Below are 18481 nucleotides of genomic sequence, written 5' to 3'. Positions count from 1 at the left end.
TTAGAGTCCACAGAAGGGCCCCTTAAAATGCAAGTATGTCATCTGTGATCGGGAACCAACGTGGCTCTGGCAGACAGACACTTTCATCAGCCCTGTGTGAACCCGGAGGCCTCGGTCTGAGCTGATCCCGCGGAGTCTGCCTCGGCAGACGCCCGGGCATCGCCGACCACCCGGCTTGCGGGGCGGCCCGGATGCAGGAGCAGCCAGCACAAAGGCAGCGCAGGGAGGATCTCCGGCGGGGGTGGGCCGCCCGCACGCCCGGGCACCTCGAGCCTTGCAAACACCCGCAGCCCAGGTCAGGATGACCGCCGCCACAAGGCTGGGGCATAGCGACCGGTGTTCATTCTCAACTCATTTTTTAATGCATCAAGCACGTAAGGGCTGGGGAGGTGGCCAAATCGGGGTAAAATCTGAAATGTCTTTTTTGTTCTTTTTGGTTCAGCCAGTTTAAATTCCACGCCATCTTTTAAGCGGTGGGCCAATATGTATTATACAATTCTCCGTCTGCCTTTTCGAAGGCACCTGAACTTAGAAATACAGACCACGCTGCGGTCCCGGGGGGTGGGGACGGGGGGCGGGCGGGGACAAGACCGAGCTAGGAGCACACTTCGTACTCAACGTTCCGTCCTCGGCTGGGCTGGGGAGGCAGCCCCGGTTCCGCCTCCGCCTCGGCACTCTTCCTGCCCCAGCGGGTCCTGTACTCGCAGAAACGCCCGCGCGCACCCGGCGGGGGGCGGGGGGGCGGGGCGCCAAGCCCAGGCCGTCACGTCCCGAGCGTCGAGGGGCGGGGCCTCGGGCGATGGCGTCACGAGACCCCGCCCGCGCCGCCCTGCTATCTCCCGCGCCGCCCGCCATTTTGTCTCCAGTGTCTGGTTTGCGGTCGTCGGCGTTGGAGGAAGCGTCGTGGTCCGTAGGCTTGAGGCAGGGAACGGGGTCTATTGTCTGTGTTTGACTCCGTAGTTTGGTCCGAGGCCTTCCGCGTCTTTCCCGGGGCAGTCGGCAGAGGCTCCCGCCACCGCCCCCGCCCCTCCCCTCCTTCCCCCGGTCCGGGAGGGACCGAACCCGCGTCACGCCCCTCAGCGCTCGCCGATCCCTTCTCTGTCGTTGCGTCCGCATCGCGTCCCCGGAATCAGACGGTGCCCCATAGATGGCCAGCTTTCCCCCGAGGGTCAACGAGAAAGAGATCGGTGAGGAATGGGACGGTGGGTGAGGGGTGCTGGTGAGAGCGCCGGGGCTGCGGAGAGGCAGGGAGTCCCCGGAGGAGGAAGCGTCTGAGTCTTAAGTGAAGAAGGGTGAGCCGGGGCCAAGCCCTGGAGCGAAGAGGAAGGAAGCGGCCCCTCCGGGGGGTGTCGCCGAGGGCTAAATGGGGTCGACATTGATGCAGCACCTACTGCGTGCCCGGCTCGGCGGGAGGCAGTGGGCAGATACTCGGGTCCAGGGGAACCTGGGCGCCCAGGGCCGTCCTCACCGTGTGGCCGGGGGTGGACACCCACCCTCGGGGGACCCCAATTTCCTCTAAAGAGGCCCATGCACGGCCGTCCTGGGATTCTCTGGGGCGTCGAGTGGATAGGCGAGTGCTGGGCAAGTCTTGGGCTCTCTGATTTTACGACGGGAAAAGTAAACTTAGGTGTTCGGAGTGTAATGAAAGGGGAGGGGGTCCTCATGTAATCAACCAGTCTTAAAGGAGAAATGCGACCGAAGAGGTGCCATCAGCCTGGAAAAAGCAAAAAATGGTGTGGCGTTAAGGCAGCGGTTCAGGGGAGGAGGCTCAATTATCTTTTCTACACAGAGGAGCGGGGAGGAGCAGAATGGTTGGGTGGGGTGATAGAAGAAAAGCTTTTGTATGAAAGAGCACTCTTGGAAAAGGCTGTCTAGAAGCTGGTCTAGAGGCTAGCCCCTGCTACAACGAAGTCAGGGCAGTAGATCCGGGAGGTTTGCCTGAAGACCGCCTCGGGGGCTCCGTTGAGAGCACCTCACATTTAAATTCCCTCTTACGGGAAAATAACCGGAACAGTTCCGGGGAAGTTAGAGCTGTGCATTGATGGGTAGGCTTAGTAAATATTGAACTTAAGTCATATTATACATCTTATATATGTACAGTTTCCATTTAAAAAATAAAACAGTTTTAGCACCCCTCCAACAAAAAGTCCAACGCTAAACTTACTGTGTTAATTAAATGAAAATTGGAGGTGGCTTCTGAGCAAAGACCCTCTGCATTTCCCCGTTCTTTATGTATGCCTTTAAATACATGGAGGAGGTATTTCTAGAGAGAGGGAGAAGCTGAAGTAGCCTAAAGGCCCTCCATCCTATATGTGGGTTCAGTTTTTATATCTAGAGACAGCTCTCAGAATTCTGGACTTTTGTTCTCAAGGATAAGGTTGAATGACAGGTTAGGAGGGGACTTTAACCCTGGTTCTAATAACTATTTTAAATATACAGAGAAAACAAAATTCATGCCTAATTTTATTTTGGTATTTTAAGACTATTAAGTAGGTCCTAAAGTGGAACATGGAACCCAAAAGTTCTTATTCCTAGTCCAGTGGGCTTTTTTCCTCCTCTCCTATACAATAGTATCACAGATAAGTGATCTGCCTTTCATTTATCTGTTTTACTTCATCTTGATGAACTATTCTGAAAACTTTCCAGTCCTGTCTTCTAAGAGCTGGATAGAGCTACTGAGCATACCTGCATAAGGTAGAAGAACCATCCACTAAGTAGTAGCCTTTTCAGTTAAAAAAAAAAATTGTTTTTTAAGATTTTATTTATTTATTTGACAGAGACAGAGATAGCAAGAGCAGGAACACAAGCAGCGGGAGTGGGAGAGGGAGAGCAGGCTTCCCTCCGAGGAGGGAGCCCGATGTGGGACTCGATCCCAGGACCCTGGGGTCATGACCTGAGCCGAAGGCAGACGCTTGACTGAGCCACCCAGGCGCCCTTCAGTTAAAATTTTTCATATTTAGTTAGGTGTCAGTGTTATTTCCTGGCTGTAGTATAAAGTTATTAGCCAAGTCCCAAATATCTAAATTTTGTCCTTTCCTAAGCTTTAGGAAAAAACAAAACAAAAAACCCAAAACCCAGTTTTTGTTTCTTTGTTTCTTTCTTTACTTTGGAAGTACCATTTGGATACAGAGTGAAACAGTAACATCTCTATGTAGCTTTTTATCTTTCAGTAAGGACTTAACTTTTCTCCTCTTTTCTTGGGTATTAATTACAGCTCTCTCTTTCTCCAGTACTGAAAGAGGAGAGGCAAGATTCTTTGATTAAAGAAGTCCTGTGAGACAGGGAGTACTGCCTGGAGCCACGGCCCTCTTTCACAAGGCACTATACCAGATCCTCCCTTTCTCGTTATGAAATTGCGGAGAGGAATGTGAAGAAGGAGCTAAATCTGGTTCACTTGGTTCAGCCGTTAACTCAGTGTGTTACTACTATACAGATAATGTAGTAGTGTATTTTATGGCCGAGTTCCCATGGCAGGCAGCTTTTCCCTTATACAAGGTCATTAAATCATATATTAAACAGCTGCAGGTAATAAAGGTTTAACTTAAAAAAAAATTTTTTTTAAGGGGCGCCTGAGTGGCTCAGTTGGTTAAGCGACTGCTTTCGGCTCAGGTCATGATCCCGGCGTCCTGGGATTGAGTCCCACGTCGGGCTCCCCCTGTTCTGCGGGGAGCCTGCTTCTCTGCCTGCCATTCCTCCTGCTTGTGCTCTCTCTCTGTCAAATAAATAAATCTTTAAAAAAATAAAATTAAAAAAAATTTTTTTTCAAAGCACTTCATTATAACCTTGCGCTACTTGATAATACTGTACCAGTAAGTATCAAAATGAGTGTTTGAATCATTTGATGCAAAGATCATTTGGGAAAATAGAATCATTTGATACACCTGTTAACAAGGAAACACCAAGCTAATTATTAATAACTTGAGACAGCATAGCATCTATTTGGTCATTTTAAAATAATGACCCCAGGGGCGCCTGGGTGGCTCAGTCGTTAAGCGTCTGCCTTGGGATCCGGTCATGATCCTGGGGTCTTAGGATCAAGCCGCGAGTCAGGCTCCCTGCTCGCCGGGAAGCCTGTTTCTCCCTCTCCCACTCCTTCTGCTTGTGTTCCTGCTCTTGTCTCTCTCTCTCAAAATCTTTTAAAAAGGGCGCCTGGGTGGCTCAGTCGGTTAAGCGACTGCCTTCAGCTCAGGTCATGATCCCAGGGTCCTGGCATCGAGTCCCACATTGGGCTCACTGCTCAGCAGGAAGCTTGCTTCTCCCTCTCCCACTCCTCCTGCTTGTGCTCTCTCTCTGACAAATAAATAAATAAAATCTTAAAAAAAACTTTTAAAAAATAAAATAATGACCCCATTTGTTGAATTTCTGTATGTTTAAGAATAAATTAGCTTAGGGGCGCCTGAGTGGCTCAGTCATTAAGCACCTGCTTTTGGCTCAGGTCATGATCCCAGGATTCTGGGGTCGAGCCCCCAGGCTCCCTGCTCAGCCGGAAGCCTGCTTCTCCCACTCCCCCTGCTTGTGTTCCCTCTCTCACTGTCTCTCTCTGTCAAATAAATAAAAATCTTAAAAAAAAAATTCTGTAGGCATATGAGGGTCACTGGTTTGTGGATTTTAAGAAAGGCATGTAACTGCTGATGAAAGTAATGTCATCTTAATTGGGGTGAGTAGGTGGGGGCTCTGCTGCTTTGATCAAACCACACCTGAGGTATTGTTTAGTTCTGGGTGCCACTTTTATGAAGACCATTACCAACTGGAGTTTCTCCAGAAAAGTGATGAAGGCGAAGTTGGAGAATGGACTTGAAACCATGTAATCTAAGGAATGGTTGAAAGGCCTATGGAGTTTAGCCTGATGAAAAGATTTAGTTGCTGATGTCATGGCTGTCTTGAATATATGACTATCATGTGAGAGCAGGATTAAGCTTACTCTCTTAGGTCAGAATCGGGAATGAGTGGGTGGAGTGGCAAGGAGAAGATTTTTGATAATGTCAGCTGCACAAAAATAGAATAAGCCTTATTAGGTATTCATATTTATGAATATCAGAAATACGGGTCTCAATTTTTCTTTTTCTTATTATTTTTTTTAGATTTTTAATCTCTACACCCAATGTGGGGTTCAGACCTACAGCCCCAAGATCAGCAGTCACATGTTTTACCGACTGAGCCAGCCAAGCACCCCTCTTTTGGTTTTAAACCATAGCTCATTTGTTAATGTATCAAAAACTTGGACGAGGAAATGGTTGAAATCATTTAAGAATGGGAACTTACATATGTGCTTTATGTTTATTCAATAAATATTTACTGATCACCCGTCATATGCCAGGTGTTCCATTGGCTATTGTCAGAGCACACATTGAGACTTGAAGTGTCACCTGAATGAGTACATGGTGGGGGGGGCGTTGTATGTGTATGGTCTAGCAGTAAGAGTATAAGTGGTTCTTATATGAACTGCAATATGTAGGATATATGTAGTTTAGTTGTTGGGAAGTTTAAGTCAAAAACCTAAAAATACACTGTAAGAGTTAGCCAGACAACTAATCACAAAATAGTAGGGAAATTAAAGTGATACTAATTTATACCTAAGGAAGAGTAGCAAAATCTAAATCAAGACCAATCCAAGAAAGCAAGGGTGATACACTGATAAAGATTCTTTCCCCAAATTGAGGAAATTCTGGCCAAGTTTGCATGCACACATCTACAGTAGGAGCTTGTTGATCATACTTCATGTTAAACGCAAAACAAAAAGTCTCTGTATACTCCGGTAATATGACAGTTTTTGTTATGAATGATTAAGTACTCTTTTTTTTTAAGATTTTATTTATTTGAGAGAGAGTGTGAGAGAGAGAGTACAAGCAGGGGGAGCAGCAGAGGGAGAGGGAGAAGCAGACTTCCCATTGAGCAGGGAGCCCAATGTGGGGCTTGGTCCCAGGACCATGAGATCATGACCCGCACCGGAGGCAGATGCTTAACTGACTGAACCACCCAGGTGCCCGTAAATTGAAGGACTCTTAACTAAATTAAAAATCTATGAGATTGTTTAGTCTCTGTCCTTAAAAACCAAAAGAATCACTTCCATTTTGGGGTCAGTTTATGGCCCATCATTAAGACACTTAAGGACCACTATTTGAGGATCACAAATGTGTAATGCATTTTAAAGCACTAGTTGGGAGATGGTACTAAATAACGTTTAAGTCCCTTCTAGTTCTAGGAGTTTTGTGATTTTTTTTTTTTTTTTGGTGACCTGGGCCTCAAAAAATACTCATGTGGGGGCGCCTGGCTGGCTCAGTTAGTGGAGCATGTGACTCTTGGTGTCGGGATTGTGAGTTCAAGCCCCTCATTGGGTGTGGAGATAACTTAAAAAGTAAAATCTTAAAAAAAAGAATATTCACGTTTAAATAGACCATTTAATAGTGCTTTCCTTTGAATAATGATACAATGTATTTTATAGTGGTTTGTGGTTTTTGAAAACTACAAACTTACTGGAAGATACTTTTCTTACAAAGTTAGCCTGTTGCACTTTAAGTGTTAGTAATTTGATGAAAACATAAGGCAATGCAAAAGTCAGGACTTTAGTAATTGCTAACCCTGACATCATTACATTATTATCACTTAACCAGTTTTTTTTTTAAAGATTTCTTATTTATTTATTTGAGAGAGAGAGAATGAGAGACAGAGAGCACTAGAGGGAAGAGGGTCAGAGGGAGAAGCAGACTCCCCGCCGAGCAGGGAGCCCGATGCGGGACTCGATCCCGGAACTCCAGGATCATGACCCGAGCCGAAGGCAGCCGCCTAACCAACCGAGCCACCCAGGCGCCCTATCACTTAACCAGTTTTTTATTGAAGCTTTCTAAACAAGCTCTTGGATGGGAGATGTTAAAAATCACTTTATCAAAACTGGAACATAGTTATTATCATTAAAGGGTCTTCACAGCACATTATCTCCCTTCAGAGGGTAGAAATCAGAACTCCTTATACCGTGTCTGCGTGGAAACTCAATGGAGTTGAGAGTCCCAAATTAATAAGGAGGCAGTCTCAAATTCATTATTGGTTATATGTGACATCCTATATATTTTTTTCTTTTAGTGAGATCACGTACTATAGGTGAACTTTTAGCTCCAGTAGCTCCTTTTGACAAGAAATGTGGTCGTGAAAATTGGACTGTTGCTTTTGCTCCAGATGGTTCGTACTTTGCTTGGTCACAAGGACATCGTACAGTAAAGCTTGTTCCGTGGTCCCAGTGCCTTAAGAACTTGTAAGACTCTCCTCTTTTTCTGTATTTTGTATCTCTTTGTAGAATTTACTATTTTCTGTGTGGAGTAATAAAAAGATTTTGATATTTAAGTTTTTCCTTTATAGGCTATCGTAAATGTATTTTAATCATAAGCTGAACATTGGAAAATTTGTGGGAAGAATTGTTTGGCCTTATACATTATAGAATACTTTCTCAGATGCTTTTGTGTCTTTGTATTAAAAAGCAGATTACTGGTTCCTTGGTAGTATATATATTGCATTGTGCCAGGGCAGGTGACCTTTGTTATGTGATGCTTTTTGGATTTCACAACATTTTATTAGATAACAGTGTTACGGTGATCGTGTACTTATTTTTTATGTACTTACAGTTCCTCCGGTGGATTTATTTGTTGAAAGTTTTTCTAAAATATATATTAAATTTAATCTCTCCCTCCTTTTTGTGTCTAGTTGACCTTTATATAAATATCTTAAGTTATTAGGTTTTTTGTTTTGTTTTTTGCTTGTTTATACTTATTTTAGGTTAGCTAAAGGAGTCCTAATTGATATAGTGGTTTTGAGGAAAATTTTGACACAAAGAAATTACACATTGCTTTATTGTTGAACTTAATCTCTTAGCAACTGAAAATGTCTTTTGATTTGAGTTTATTTGGTCATATGCTCATAGCTAATAGCAACTTTTCGCCTTCCCATCCGTAGAATTTGATTGTTATTCAGTATCACTATGATAATACTGAGGTTATTTTAACAAACATTTATCATTTAGTATCTGTAGGAGTACAGAATAAATAATAACTAGATGTCAATATGACCTTTTTTTCCTTCAGTCTCTTGCATGGCACCAAGAATATCACCAATTCAAGCAGTTTGAGATTGTCAAGACAAAACAGTGATGGTGGTCAGAAAAATAAGCCTCGTGAACATATTATAGACTGTGGTGACATAGTCTGGAGTCTTGCTTTTGGATCTTCAGTTCCAGAAAAACAGAGTCGCTGTGTCAATATAGAATGGCATCGATTCAGATTTGGACAGGATCAGCTGCTCCTTGCCACAGGGTTAAACAATGGACGTATCAAAATATGGGATGTATATACAGGTATGGGGCCATAGTTTGAAAAGCAAACCTGATTATTTTATGATGCAGGGCATCTCTCCTAGGCACTAGAAGATGTGATTTGAGGATTTTAACTTACTGAAAAGCAAGAATTGGTTCTATGAATGTGTCTTTATGATTGGCCTGCATAGCATCTTCAGCTCATGGTTTTATTTTAAGAAAATAGAGTTCTCACTGCTTGGTCACTCTTCAGAGAATGTTACAGCAAGAAGGACATGTCTAAGGAATGTTTAGTTAATTATTTATAAATTAGTAACTTAGTTTATGGCTCAAATGGCAAGGTGTTGTCTTACATACTTTTTCAGTGAAAGCTTGGAGGCTTTCAAGGCAAATCTGGTTTTCAACAATCATTGTCTAACCTTTGGAAGTTTTAGTGACATTGTATCTAAAGTTTAACTAGATAGGTTGAGAAGTTAAATTCTTTGTGCAATTAAAAGTGAACGTGTTATTCACTGACTAAAACAGTTTCTGGCTGATAGTATATACCAAAAATGTGAAGGCATTTTTTTTTTAATGAGCATTAAAACTATGTAGAGTAGAATACAGCAGGTGATATTAATATTGAATGAGGATAATGAGTCAGTAAATTTGATTGGATTCTTAAAAAAACTTAGGGAAAGCACATAGATTTTCATAGAAAACAACTCTCACAATATTAGATGAATAAAGTATATTTTTTCACTGATTATTTTTGAAAATTTAGGTGGTTGTGAGATAACGTGAATCTTTTGGGGAGTTTGACAGTCTTTTAGTAATCCAAGAAAAAGAAAAGGGAAAATTGGATTTTATATTTAAAATCATACTATACAAAGATTAAAAAGTTGTAAGGTAGGTTTTCCAGATGGTAAATTAACTTGTTTATATTTCAGGAATTCTCTTTAAGCTGATCTAATAAATTTAGGCTTTGTTATCCTGGAAATAATACATTTTACAACTGTGTAAATAGAGAATCTTTAAAGGTGATAGTAAAAGCACTATTAAGTCAGTTTACACTTGGGAAGCTAAGGAGGTGACAAGTATTTCTATATTATATGTTTTATGGTGAAGAACCCTATTTTAAAGAAAGAAGCTGATAAAAATTAACAACATTGTCTTTTTTCCCTCTTCCACTGCATTTAGGAAAACTCCTCCTTAACTTGGTAGATCATACTGAAGTGGTCAGAGATTTAACTTTTGCTCCAGATGGGAGCTTGATCCTAGTATCAGCTTCAAGAGACAAAACTCTGAGAGTGTGGGACCTGAAAGATGATGGTATGTCTTTTTTGCAGGCTGTGAAACAGAATGGGTTTCTTAACATGACGACTGAGAGATGTCAAGAAGTGTTGATCATTTGGGACATTTGACTGTAAAAGTGGCCTGTGATCAAAGTTTCCTATTCTCTGCTTAATCGTTTGGTCCCTTTCCTTGTGCAGATCAAACGAAACCATAAATGTGACCCAGAACAGGAACCAGCAGTTATTCTAAACAATCTGATATTATTTAGAAACTAACCACACAGATCTGTATCAACTATATGAGGACAAAATCAATTTTAGCGTTTTATAAATGTGTTAGTTTATTTTCTTTTTTTTTTTAAGATTTTTATTTATTTATTTGAGAGAGAATGAGAGCACGAGAGGGAAGAGGGTCAGAGGGAGAAGCAGACTCCCTGCTGAGCAGGGAGCCCGATGCGGGACTCGATCCCGGGACTCCAGGATCATGACCCGAGCCGAAGGCAGTCGCTTAACCAACTGAGCCACCCAGGCGCCCTGTTAGTTTATTTTCTTCATCTTAGGGAAGGTTATTAACTTCATTTGCTTAGCAAAAATTTAGATCTCGAAGTAACAAACACAATTTAGTAACCTAATAAAACTTAGATTAAGACGTTTACATACCAGGATTTATAGCTTCTAAAAGTTAATAAGCATACTAATAAGTTGGATAGGTTAAGTAAGAAATTATCAAAAAACTTGCTATCCAGTATAATAAAAGATATGTTAGGGATCCCTGGGTGGCTCAGTCTATTAGGCAGCTGCCTTTGGCTCAGGTCATGATGCCAGGGCCCTGGGATCGAGGCCAACCTTGGGCTCCCTGCTCAGCGGGGAGCCTGCTTCTCCCTCTGTCCACTGCTCCCCCTGTTTGTGCACTCACTCACTCTCTGACAAATAAATAAATAGCTTTAATAAATAAATAAAAGTATTTTAGTGTTAAGTACTCAGGTTTTTCTGAAACTTTGTTAATTGCAGTGCATAGAAAGTTTCGGAGAGAGTACCTTATTTGAGAGGACCAGAGATGAGCATCTCTTTCCGCCTCTTAGCCACTAATAAAGTTTACAGTTTTGGCTAACACCTTACATTTAAATAAGATCTGCTAGTCCTCTAACAGCCTCAGGCTCAAGGTTGAGGGCTTGCTTTGGAAGCATTGTGACTTAAATTGAATGTAGTAGGAAACAAAACTCTGAGGTTTGGAAACTTGTTCCAGCTGATGGGTAATAACCATTGCCTACTAAAATAATACGCTCATCTTACCAGACCACGATGGACCTCCTCTGCATTTTAGCATTCTTTGAATGCTCGGCTTTGAGGGATGGAGAGATCCCAACAGTTATAACAGTTCAGTTATTAAATTTTTATTTTCTTTTGCATATCAAAAGCTGCTTGCTTTCTCAACACATTTTCAGTTGTGTGCATATGTTTTAAGAATATAGACTCAGGGCACCTGGGTGGCTCATTTGGTTAAGCGTCTCTTGATTTCAGCTCAGGTCATGATCTCAGGGTGTGAGATCAAGCCACTTGTCGGGCTCCATGCTGGGCATAGAGCCTGCTTGGGATTCTCTCTCTCCCTCTCCCCCTCCCCACCCCTCAAAAAAAAAACAAAACAAAACAAAATATGGCCTCAGTAAAATGTAAGCTCAAGAGAGTTGGGACTTAGTCTTACTCACAGCTGTCTCTTCAGTGCCTGACATACAGTGGACATTGAGTAAGTATTTGTAAAAATTAAGAGTTAAAATATACAGACATAATTGCTATAATACACAGGGGCTTTGGAGTGGAATATAGGTTATCAGAAAGGAAAAAGGATGAAAGGCATTTTGAAGGTGTTCTCAGATCTCAGCCTTGAAGTGTTACAGGTCCTTCATTTGTAGAATAAGTGGATCAGACTAAAAGAATTCTATCTTCTGTAGGTGAAGGGTCAGCAGGTTTTTCCTAAAGGGCCAGATGATAAATATTTTAGGCTCGTGGACCATGCTATCTCTGCCTTAGTCACCTCTGCCATTGTAGCACAACAAACAAATGGGCGTGATTGTGTTCCAGTAGAACTTTATGAAATAATCAACTGGTTTATAGCTAACCCTTGTTACAGATAAATCACTGCTGCTCTTGAAGTGTGTGATTCTCCGATTCTGCCATTTTTGAAATGCTGCTCATTTGAAGTGAACTCTAGGGTTAATACAGGTTATTTCTTTTTGTTCAGGAAACATGATGAAAGTATTGAGGGGCCATCAGAACTGGGTGTATAGCTGTGCGTTCTCTCCTCACTCTTCTATGCTGTGTTCAGTGGGAGCCAGTAAAGCAGTATGTATCAAAGTTCTTGTACATTCCATGTGAGCTGGATTATAATGTGTGCATAATCGTTTTAAATCTAAGTAACTTACTAAGTCTGTGCTCGGTGTCATGAATGTCTTAAATATTTTATTTCACGATGGGGGAGAATTTGCATGAGGGAAATACAGTTATTGATTGTGGAGTGAGAAATTGGATTGCTTTTAGTCAGAGAATATTCGTAAAGTAAGGGGTATGTCAAATTTACTTCTTCTAAGATCTAGGAAAGTTTATGTGCTATAGAAGAGATCTAGTCCAAATGTTAAGACATTCCCGCTAATTATTTTCTTCTCTGTTGTTCTATTTTTTTTGTCCAGTTTGCTGTTTAAAAAGTTTTGATTCCCAGCTGGTCCTGGACATTTAACTGAAAAAAAGTAACTTAAAAATCTAATAATAAAAAGAGCACTCATGTATGTCTAGAGTGAATTATAGACGCAATCAACACGGTCTGTCTTGCATAGCATACCTGTGGACAGATGAAGTATAAAGTGACTCTTGAGAGGGTTATGCTTAGTCAGGAACTCTCTTTTAGTTGTCTACCAGCTCTTAGAATAGTTAAAGAGATCTTATTAGCTTCAGATGTTTATGAAAAATGTCGAAGTCCAAATACATGGGATATTCAGGATACACTCTGAATTACTGGGGGTGGGAGGCTGGTTTTAAGTGCATTTTATTTAGCCAAGAAGTGTGTTAAAACAATAGTTGCAAATGTTAGAAGTTTAGAAAAAAAAGTATTCAGTTCTTTAAAAATCATAAGAAGAACAAAGCTAGATATTGACATTGCTATTTTAGGCTGTGTGTTTTCCATATGCTTCTTGCTTTCCCTGTCACAGGTGGTGGCAGCAATATTGGTGTGATTGAGGTTATGCTGGCACCACTCGCACACAGGCGCACAATGGTGTTAGCTGGGCAGAAAGAGTGGCATCTCTGGCTACCGGGCTGGGGGCGACCTTTACCATAGGATGAAGTAACCTTGCATTCCGCTGCAAGGTGTACTGTACGTACACAGGTGCTGGTCGATGTCCACTTTCTGCTTTTCTTTCTTTCTTTTTTTCTTTTTTAAAGTAATTTCCCCCCGCAGTGAAACCCACTGACTCCTCCAAGTAAATTGATCTTCCAGTCTCATGGAATTGGGAGTCTGACATGTGAAACCAATTTAATGTAATGTAATTGGCTTTCAAATGGTTTCTCTGTGCTATTTTTTTGGAGTTCTTTGAGATGTTAAAGATACCTTAAGACTTTGATCCCACTTAAAATTTGTATGTATTTTTCTTTGGAAGTAATAATATTGTGTCTGTGCAGAAAAAAAGTAGCAAAAAGGATTGCTTTATTCCAAGAGGAGAGATTGTCTTACTAGGATTGTTGTAAACCTCCAAGCTCATATTTCCTATAACTAGACTGAAGTAAACATTTGAATCCTATTCAGAACTATTCTGCACAGTCTAAGTACTGATCTTACAGAGTTGAAAACTGTAAACTTGTACTAAAGTAATTTAAATGTTTTATGCTTAAAATGACTATAATGATTGTGGTCGGTTTGGGAAGATTAAGATTGGCAAATCTTGATTCACAGACATGTTAATTGTAATATTTTCATAAATTAGTATTTTCATTTTGTAATGTGGTTTAACGTCCTTGTTGTTTGCCAAAGAAATTTCATTTGGCTGTGAAAATTCTCTTTGCTTGCAGTATCTGTTTCTCTTCCTAGGCTCACGTTGGTGACCCAAGCCTATTGTAAACAAGTGATTATCTCAAAGGGAGATGCCAATGGAGTAACAATTTGTTAACATTACGTTTTCTGTCTGTATATTTTTTAAAAATTTGGTAGTTTCTGGAAAAAGAAAAAGAAGGGGGTTTGTAGTACTTAACCCTATTTATTTCTGTATATATTTTAGTTAATTAGTTTTTGGAATAAATGGATTTCAGTATAACTTTGTGGTTAAATTGCATTGCCTTTTTTATGTTTAGGCTTATTTTTAAATTAACATTTAACAGAAACATTTGAAATAGAATTTGCATGTCTACTTTAATTAACTTAAAGACTTGATTTTAATCTGACTATGACACTGAGCATACATATTCTTTTAATTATTCATAATTTATAATGTTTAATATAATGTTAATTAAATTTAGCAGTTTTAGATTAAGTTGTGCCATTTTGTCCTCTGTGTGTCTGAATGAAGCTATAACATTTGCCTTTTTATTGCAGGTTTTCCTTTGGAATATGGATAAGTATACCATGATACGGAAACTAGAAGGACACCACCATGATGTTGTAGCTTGTGACTTTTCTCCTGATGGAGCATTACTGGCTACTGCATCTTATGATACTCGAGTATATATCTGGGATCCACATACTGGAGACATTCTGATGGAATTTGGGTGGGTACAGCATGAATTAATTGTAGTCTGTGGTTCATCCCTGGCTATTAGTATATCTTTTAAGAAACTACATGAAAAGAATCACTAACATGTCGGATTAAAATTGTAGTCTATCATTGGCTTTCTTGATAACAGATCATGTAGTTATCATTCGACAGTATACGACTCTGTAGAAGTGGTTAATTATATTTAGAATTTCATGTCAGGGTTTTTGAAAAACAATTGAAACTGACATTGGAGTTAATCTTAGTCTGTTGAACCACATTGTAAAAAGGAGATTAGTAATTCTTTTAAGGTTCCTTTCATTTAATTTGGATCAGCTCTACTCACTCTCCTCAGTTGTGGTCATTAAGGCCAATTTAAACATAATTCAAAGACAGATGTGCTTTGTACCTGGATAGTTTCGCTTCTTGAAGTGACTCATTTTCACTGAAAACGTGTATTTGACCTCAGGCACCTGTTTCCCCCACCTACTCCAATATTTGCTGGAGGAGCAAATGACCGATGGGTACGATCTGTGTCTTTTAGTCACGACGGACTGCATGTTGCAAGCCTTGCTGATGATAAGTAAGTGTGTGAATTATAGTTTGACCTATTACTGTCTTTTAAAGATTTCCTTTCATCTTTCTACTTACTGGAAACATTTTCAAGCCTTAAAAAAGCCTTTCTGCAGTGCGGGTTTTAATGTCTCTTTCTCTAGACAAGACTTTGGGAGATGTGTGTCTTGAAGAATATTGGCCTGAAGAAGAGTATCTGCAAACCAGAGATAATCCGTGCCTTTCCCTGTTTCTTGTGTGTTAACTAGTGTAGGCAGACTGGGTGGATTTTTAACTAGCTTTTAGCTCACAGATTTATTTTTCAGTAATAGCTTGTAAAGATTGAAGCAGAAGGGCATTTTCAAAGTGAAATAAATGGTAAAAGCTGAGTCACCGTGTCCACTGCATTTGCGGCTACAAGATGAAATGTCACCCGAGTAAGATGTACTGGTACGATTATTGGTATGAAGCAGAACCTAGGTATCACCATTCCTTTTTCTCATGCTTTTATTATACCATGTGCATGGCACACAGTATTAAGTAGTTTGGTCACATTAATTCAGAAAGTGAGTCACTATCGTTTTTCCAGAACGGAGAGAGTTTTGTTTTGTTTTGTTTTGCCAGCAATCGCTGTTTTCTGTTTGTTCAGATTTTGCATATCCAGTCTCTATTTCTAGACACATTCTACCTATGTGAAAAGGCTTTTTAAATGTGTCGGAAAGAGAGTAAAACCTTTTTGCCTTTTGGGAAAATAAGATTGGCAAATCTTGATTCACAGACATGTTATTAATTGTAATATTTTCCTAGATTAGTCTTTTTCATTTTGTAATGTGGTTACATTACATAATGTTAATGTTAACATCCTTGTTTGCCAAAGAAATTTCATTTGGCTGTGAAAATTCTCAGAGCAGATATTAATTGAGTATAAGGAGAAAGATTCTGGTTGTGACCATTATGGATCCGAACACTGGGAAGGGAAGGCAGCCGTACATTATAGTCTCTTAAGTGTGAGTTGATCCAAATTACTGATTGGTATGGGCTAGAAAATATTTTATAAAGCAAGTTAGAGTAATTGAGTTAGCGTAATTGCTTGCTGCAGTGATGTGTGTGTGTATCTATGTGTGGTTGTGACTCAGAGTGGCATTTTTTATCTGAAGTATAGATGTTGCTTTTACCTTGAATATTCTGATGCTCACTGGATAACTTATTTCCTTTCCAGAATGGTGAGGTTCTGGAGAATTGATGAGGATTATCCAGTTCAAGTTGCACCTTTGAGCAATGGTCTTTGCTGTGCCTTTTCTACTGATGGCAGTGTTTTAGCTGCTGGGTAATTTGATTTTTCTGTTTTCTTTTAGAGGCAATGTAAGGTGGCTTTTATTTATTTATTTGACAGAAAGAGAGAGGAAGAGCACAAGCAGGGGGAGTGGCAGGCAGAGGGAGGAGAAGCAGCAGGCCGCAGGGAGCCCAATGGGAGACTCAATCCCAGGCCCCTGGGATCATGACCTGAGCCAGAGGCAGATGCTTAACCGACTGAGCCACCCAGGCGCCCTAAGGTGGCTTTTAATCAAAGCAGCCAGTATTTTATTATCACTAAATCTTCCATAAGGGCTCTTTATAATACTGTTACTTTGTCATAGAGGAGATCATTGGTTAGGCCTCCTTAATTAGGTTTTAATGTTTAGTTTGTGACTCTCATACACGGCCTTGGATGTTAGTTGTTCGAGCGGTAGGATGTTGAAATACATGTACGTAGGTGACTGAGCTTGTGTTTTTTGTTGTTGTTGTTTCTGTTTAGGACACATGATGGAAGTGTATATTTCTGGGCCACTCCGAGGCAAGTCCCTAGCCTTCAACATTTGTGTCGCATGTCGATCCGGAGAGTGATGCCCACCCAGGAGGTCCAGGAGCTGCCAATACCTTCCAAAGTTTTGGAGTTTCTCTCCTATCGTATCTAGAGGGCTCACGCTTCCCTGGTTGTAGGGTCTGATGGAGCTCACTTGACACAAACCTCAAGCTTGACTGACTTCAAGTATCTGTTTGTCAAGGTTTAGAAAATTTATTTAATTTGTTACATTCTTGTAGTGCATTTTGATCATTTGAGCATATTAAAATATTATTTATAGACTATAGGAGAAATATTTCTGGACATATCAAATGTAAATTTTTTTTTAAATTTGACTGTGAAACCATATACATACGTGTATATATTTAGATATAAGCTGCTATGTGTTGAATGGACCCTTTTGCTTTTTTCACTTTTAGTTCCAACATGTATATATTGCTTCAGTAGAGGCGCAATATCTAGCTTGCTGTAAAGTGGAAGGAATTTCCACCCCCCCCCCCACCCCGGGCCCCTGCGTTAGATGGTAAATACTGGCTGAAGAAAGCAATTGGGGGTGGGGGTCAGGCATCTGAACTGCAAGTAAAACCCAAGGGGAAAGATTTTGTTTTCTTTAGGAATGGCATCCAAGAGGTAGAATTTGAATGTGACATTATTAAATAAAAACAGAGCCAGGGTATAACTAGGAAAAGGGTGTGTGTGTGTGTGTGTGTGTGGTGTGTGCGCGCGCGCGTGTGTGTGTGTCCTGCGTCATCTCCCCCTGCCCCGTAACTATATAACCATTGCTGCGGGCCTTAATTTTGGAAAGCAGCTTGCTACTTTAACCCCGTGGTATAAAGTATTATCAATTTTAGTCAATTTGAAAAATCCCATCTACTGTATTATTGCTAAGTATTTTGTTTGTACTAAGGGACAATTTTAAGACCATGGTTTTGCTTTTTTTTTTATGTTTTTATTTTTTTTTTTACATGTATCGTATGTTTCTGCAGGGGGTAATGTTGGTGATTTGCCAAAGAGAAGCAATACAGTAGATCTGCTTTTGCCTTCTGTTATTTATCTTACCTGCAGATATTAAGAATGTATGCATTATGTAAAATGCTTGATTATATATTTTTGAGTTTTTTAATTAAAGACTTGTAAAAAACCACTATCACAAACGTTTCTTTTTTTAAAAAATATTTATTTATTTATTTGAGAGAGCGAGAATGAGAGACAGCACGAGAGGGAAGAGGGTCAGAGGGAGCAGCAGACCCCCGCTGAGAGGGGAGCCCGATGCGGGACTCGATCCCGGGACTCCAGGATCATGACCTGAGCCGAAGGCAGTCGCCTAACCAACTGAGCCACCCAGGCGCCCTATCACAAACGTTTCTTAAGTATGTTGCAAAGTTTAGTGCTTTTTTGTGTGTCCAGTGTAAGACTGATGCAGTACCGCAGCATATTAAGCAAGAAGGGTAATGAATAGCACAAGTACTACTGCTTTAGAGTTAATGCTTCATGAATGCGGCCACTTTTATGTTGATTTGTTCTAGGAGAACTGTTGTAGTAATTATTACTTTAAAAGCACAGAAAAGCTCTGGAACGGGAAAATAACTGTTGAGCAAAAGAAAAAGAGAATCTTTTAGGGGAACCAACAGGCTTATAGTAAGTCTATCTGGTTAAAGTAACCAAAGGAAAGTCTAGTGATGTGGGCCTTTTGAGGAGGCAGAATAAGCAAAACTTATTCAGTCACATGTGCTCTTTTTTAAAAGATTTTATTTATTTGACAGAGACACACACAGCGAGAGAG

At 40.6% G+C, this 18481-nt stretch overlaps 1 protein-coding gene across 1 annotated transcript; it reads left to right on the top strand.

Moving 5' to 3' along the window:
• The first annotated feature begins 844 nt into the window (after positions 1–844).
• WSB1 (WD repeat and SOCS box containing 1) lies at positions 845–17837 on the top strand. The gene is made up of 9 exons (XM_027625995.2): positions 845–1187; positions 7078–7246; positions 8070–8338; positions 9476–9607; positions 11810–11910; positions 14147–14319; positions 14773–14886; positions 16075–16182; positions 16651–17837. Exons 1-9 carry the CDS (start codon positions 1148–1150, stop codon positions 16808–16810), a joined length of 1266 nt encoding a protein of 421 aa, XP_027481796.1. The 5' UTR covers positions 845–1147; the 3' UTR covers positions 16811–17837.
• The last annotated feature ends 644 nt before the right edge of the window (positions 17838–18481 follow it).

Source organism: Zalophus californianus, chromosome 16, assembly GCF_009762305.2.
Source record: "Zalophus californianus isolate mZalCal1 chromosome 16, mZalCal1.pri.v2, whole genome shotgun sequence".
Lineage (NCBI taxonomy): Eukaryota > Metazoa > Chordata > Mammalia > Carnivora > Otariidae > Zalophus > Zalophus californianus.
Note: the sequence above shows the minus strand (reverse complement) of the source record. Positions and strands in the feature narration are given on the sequence as shown.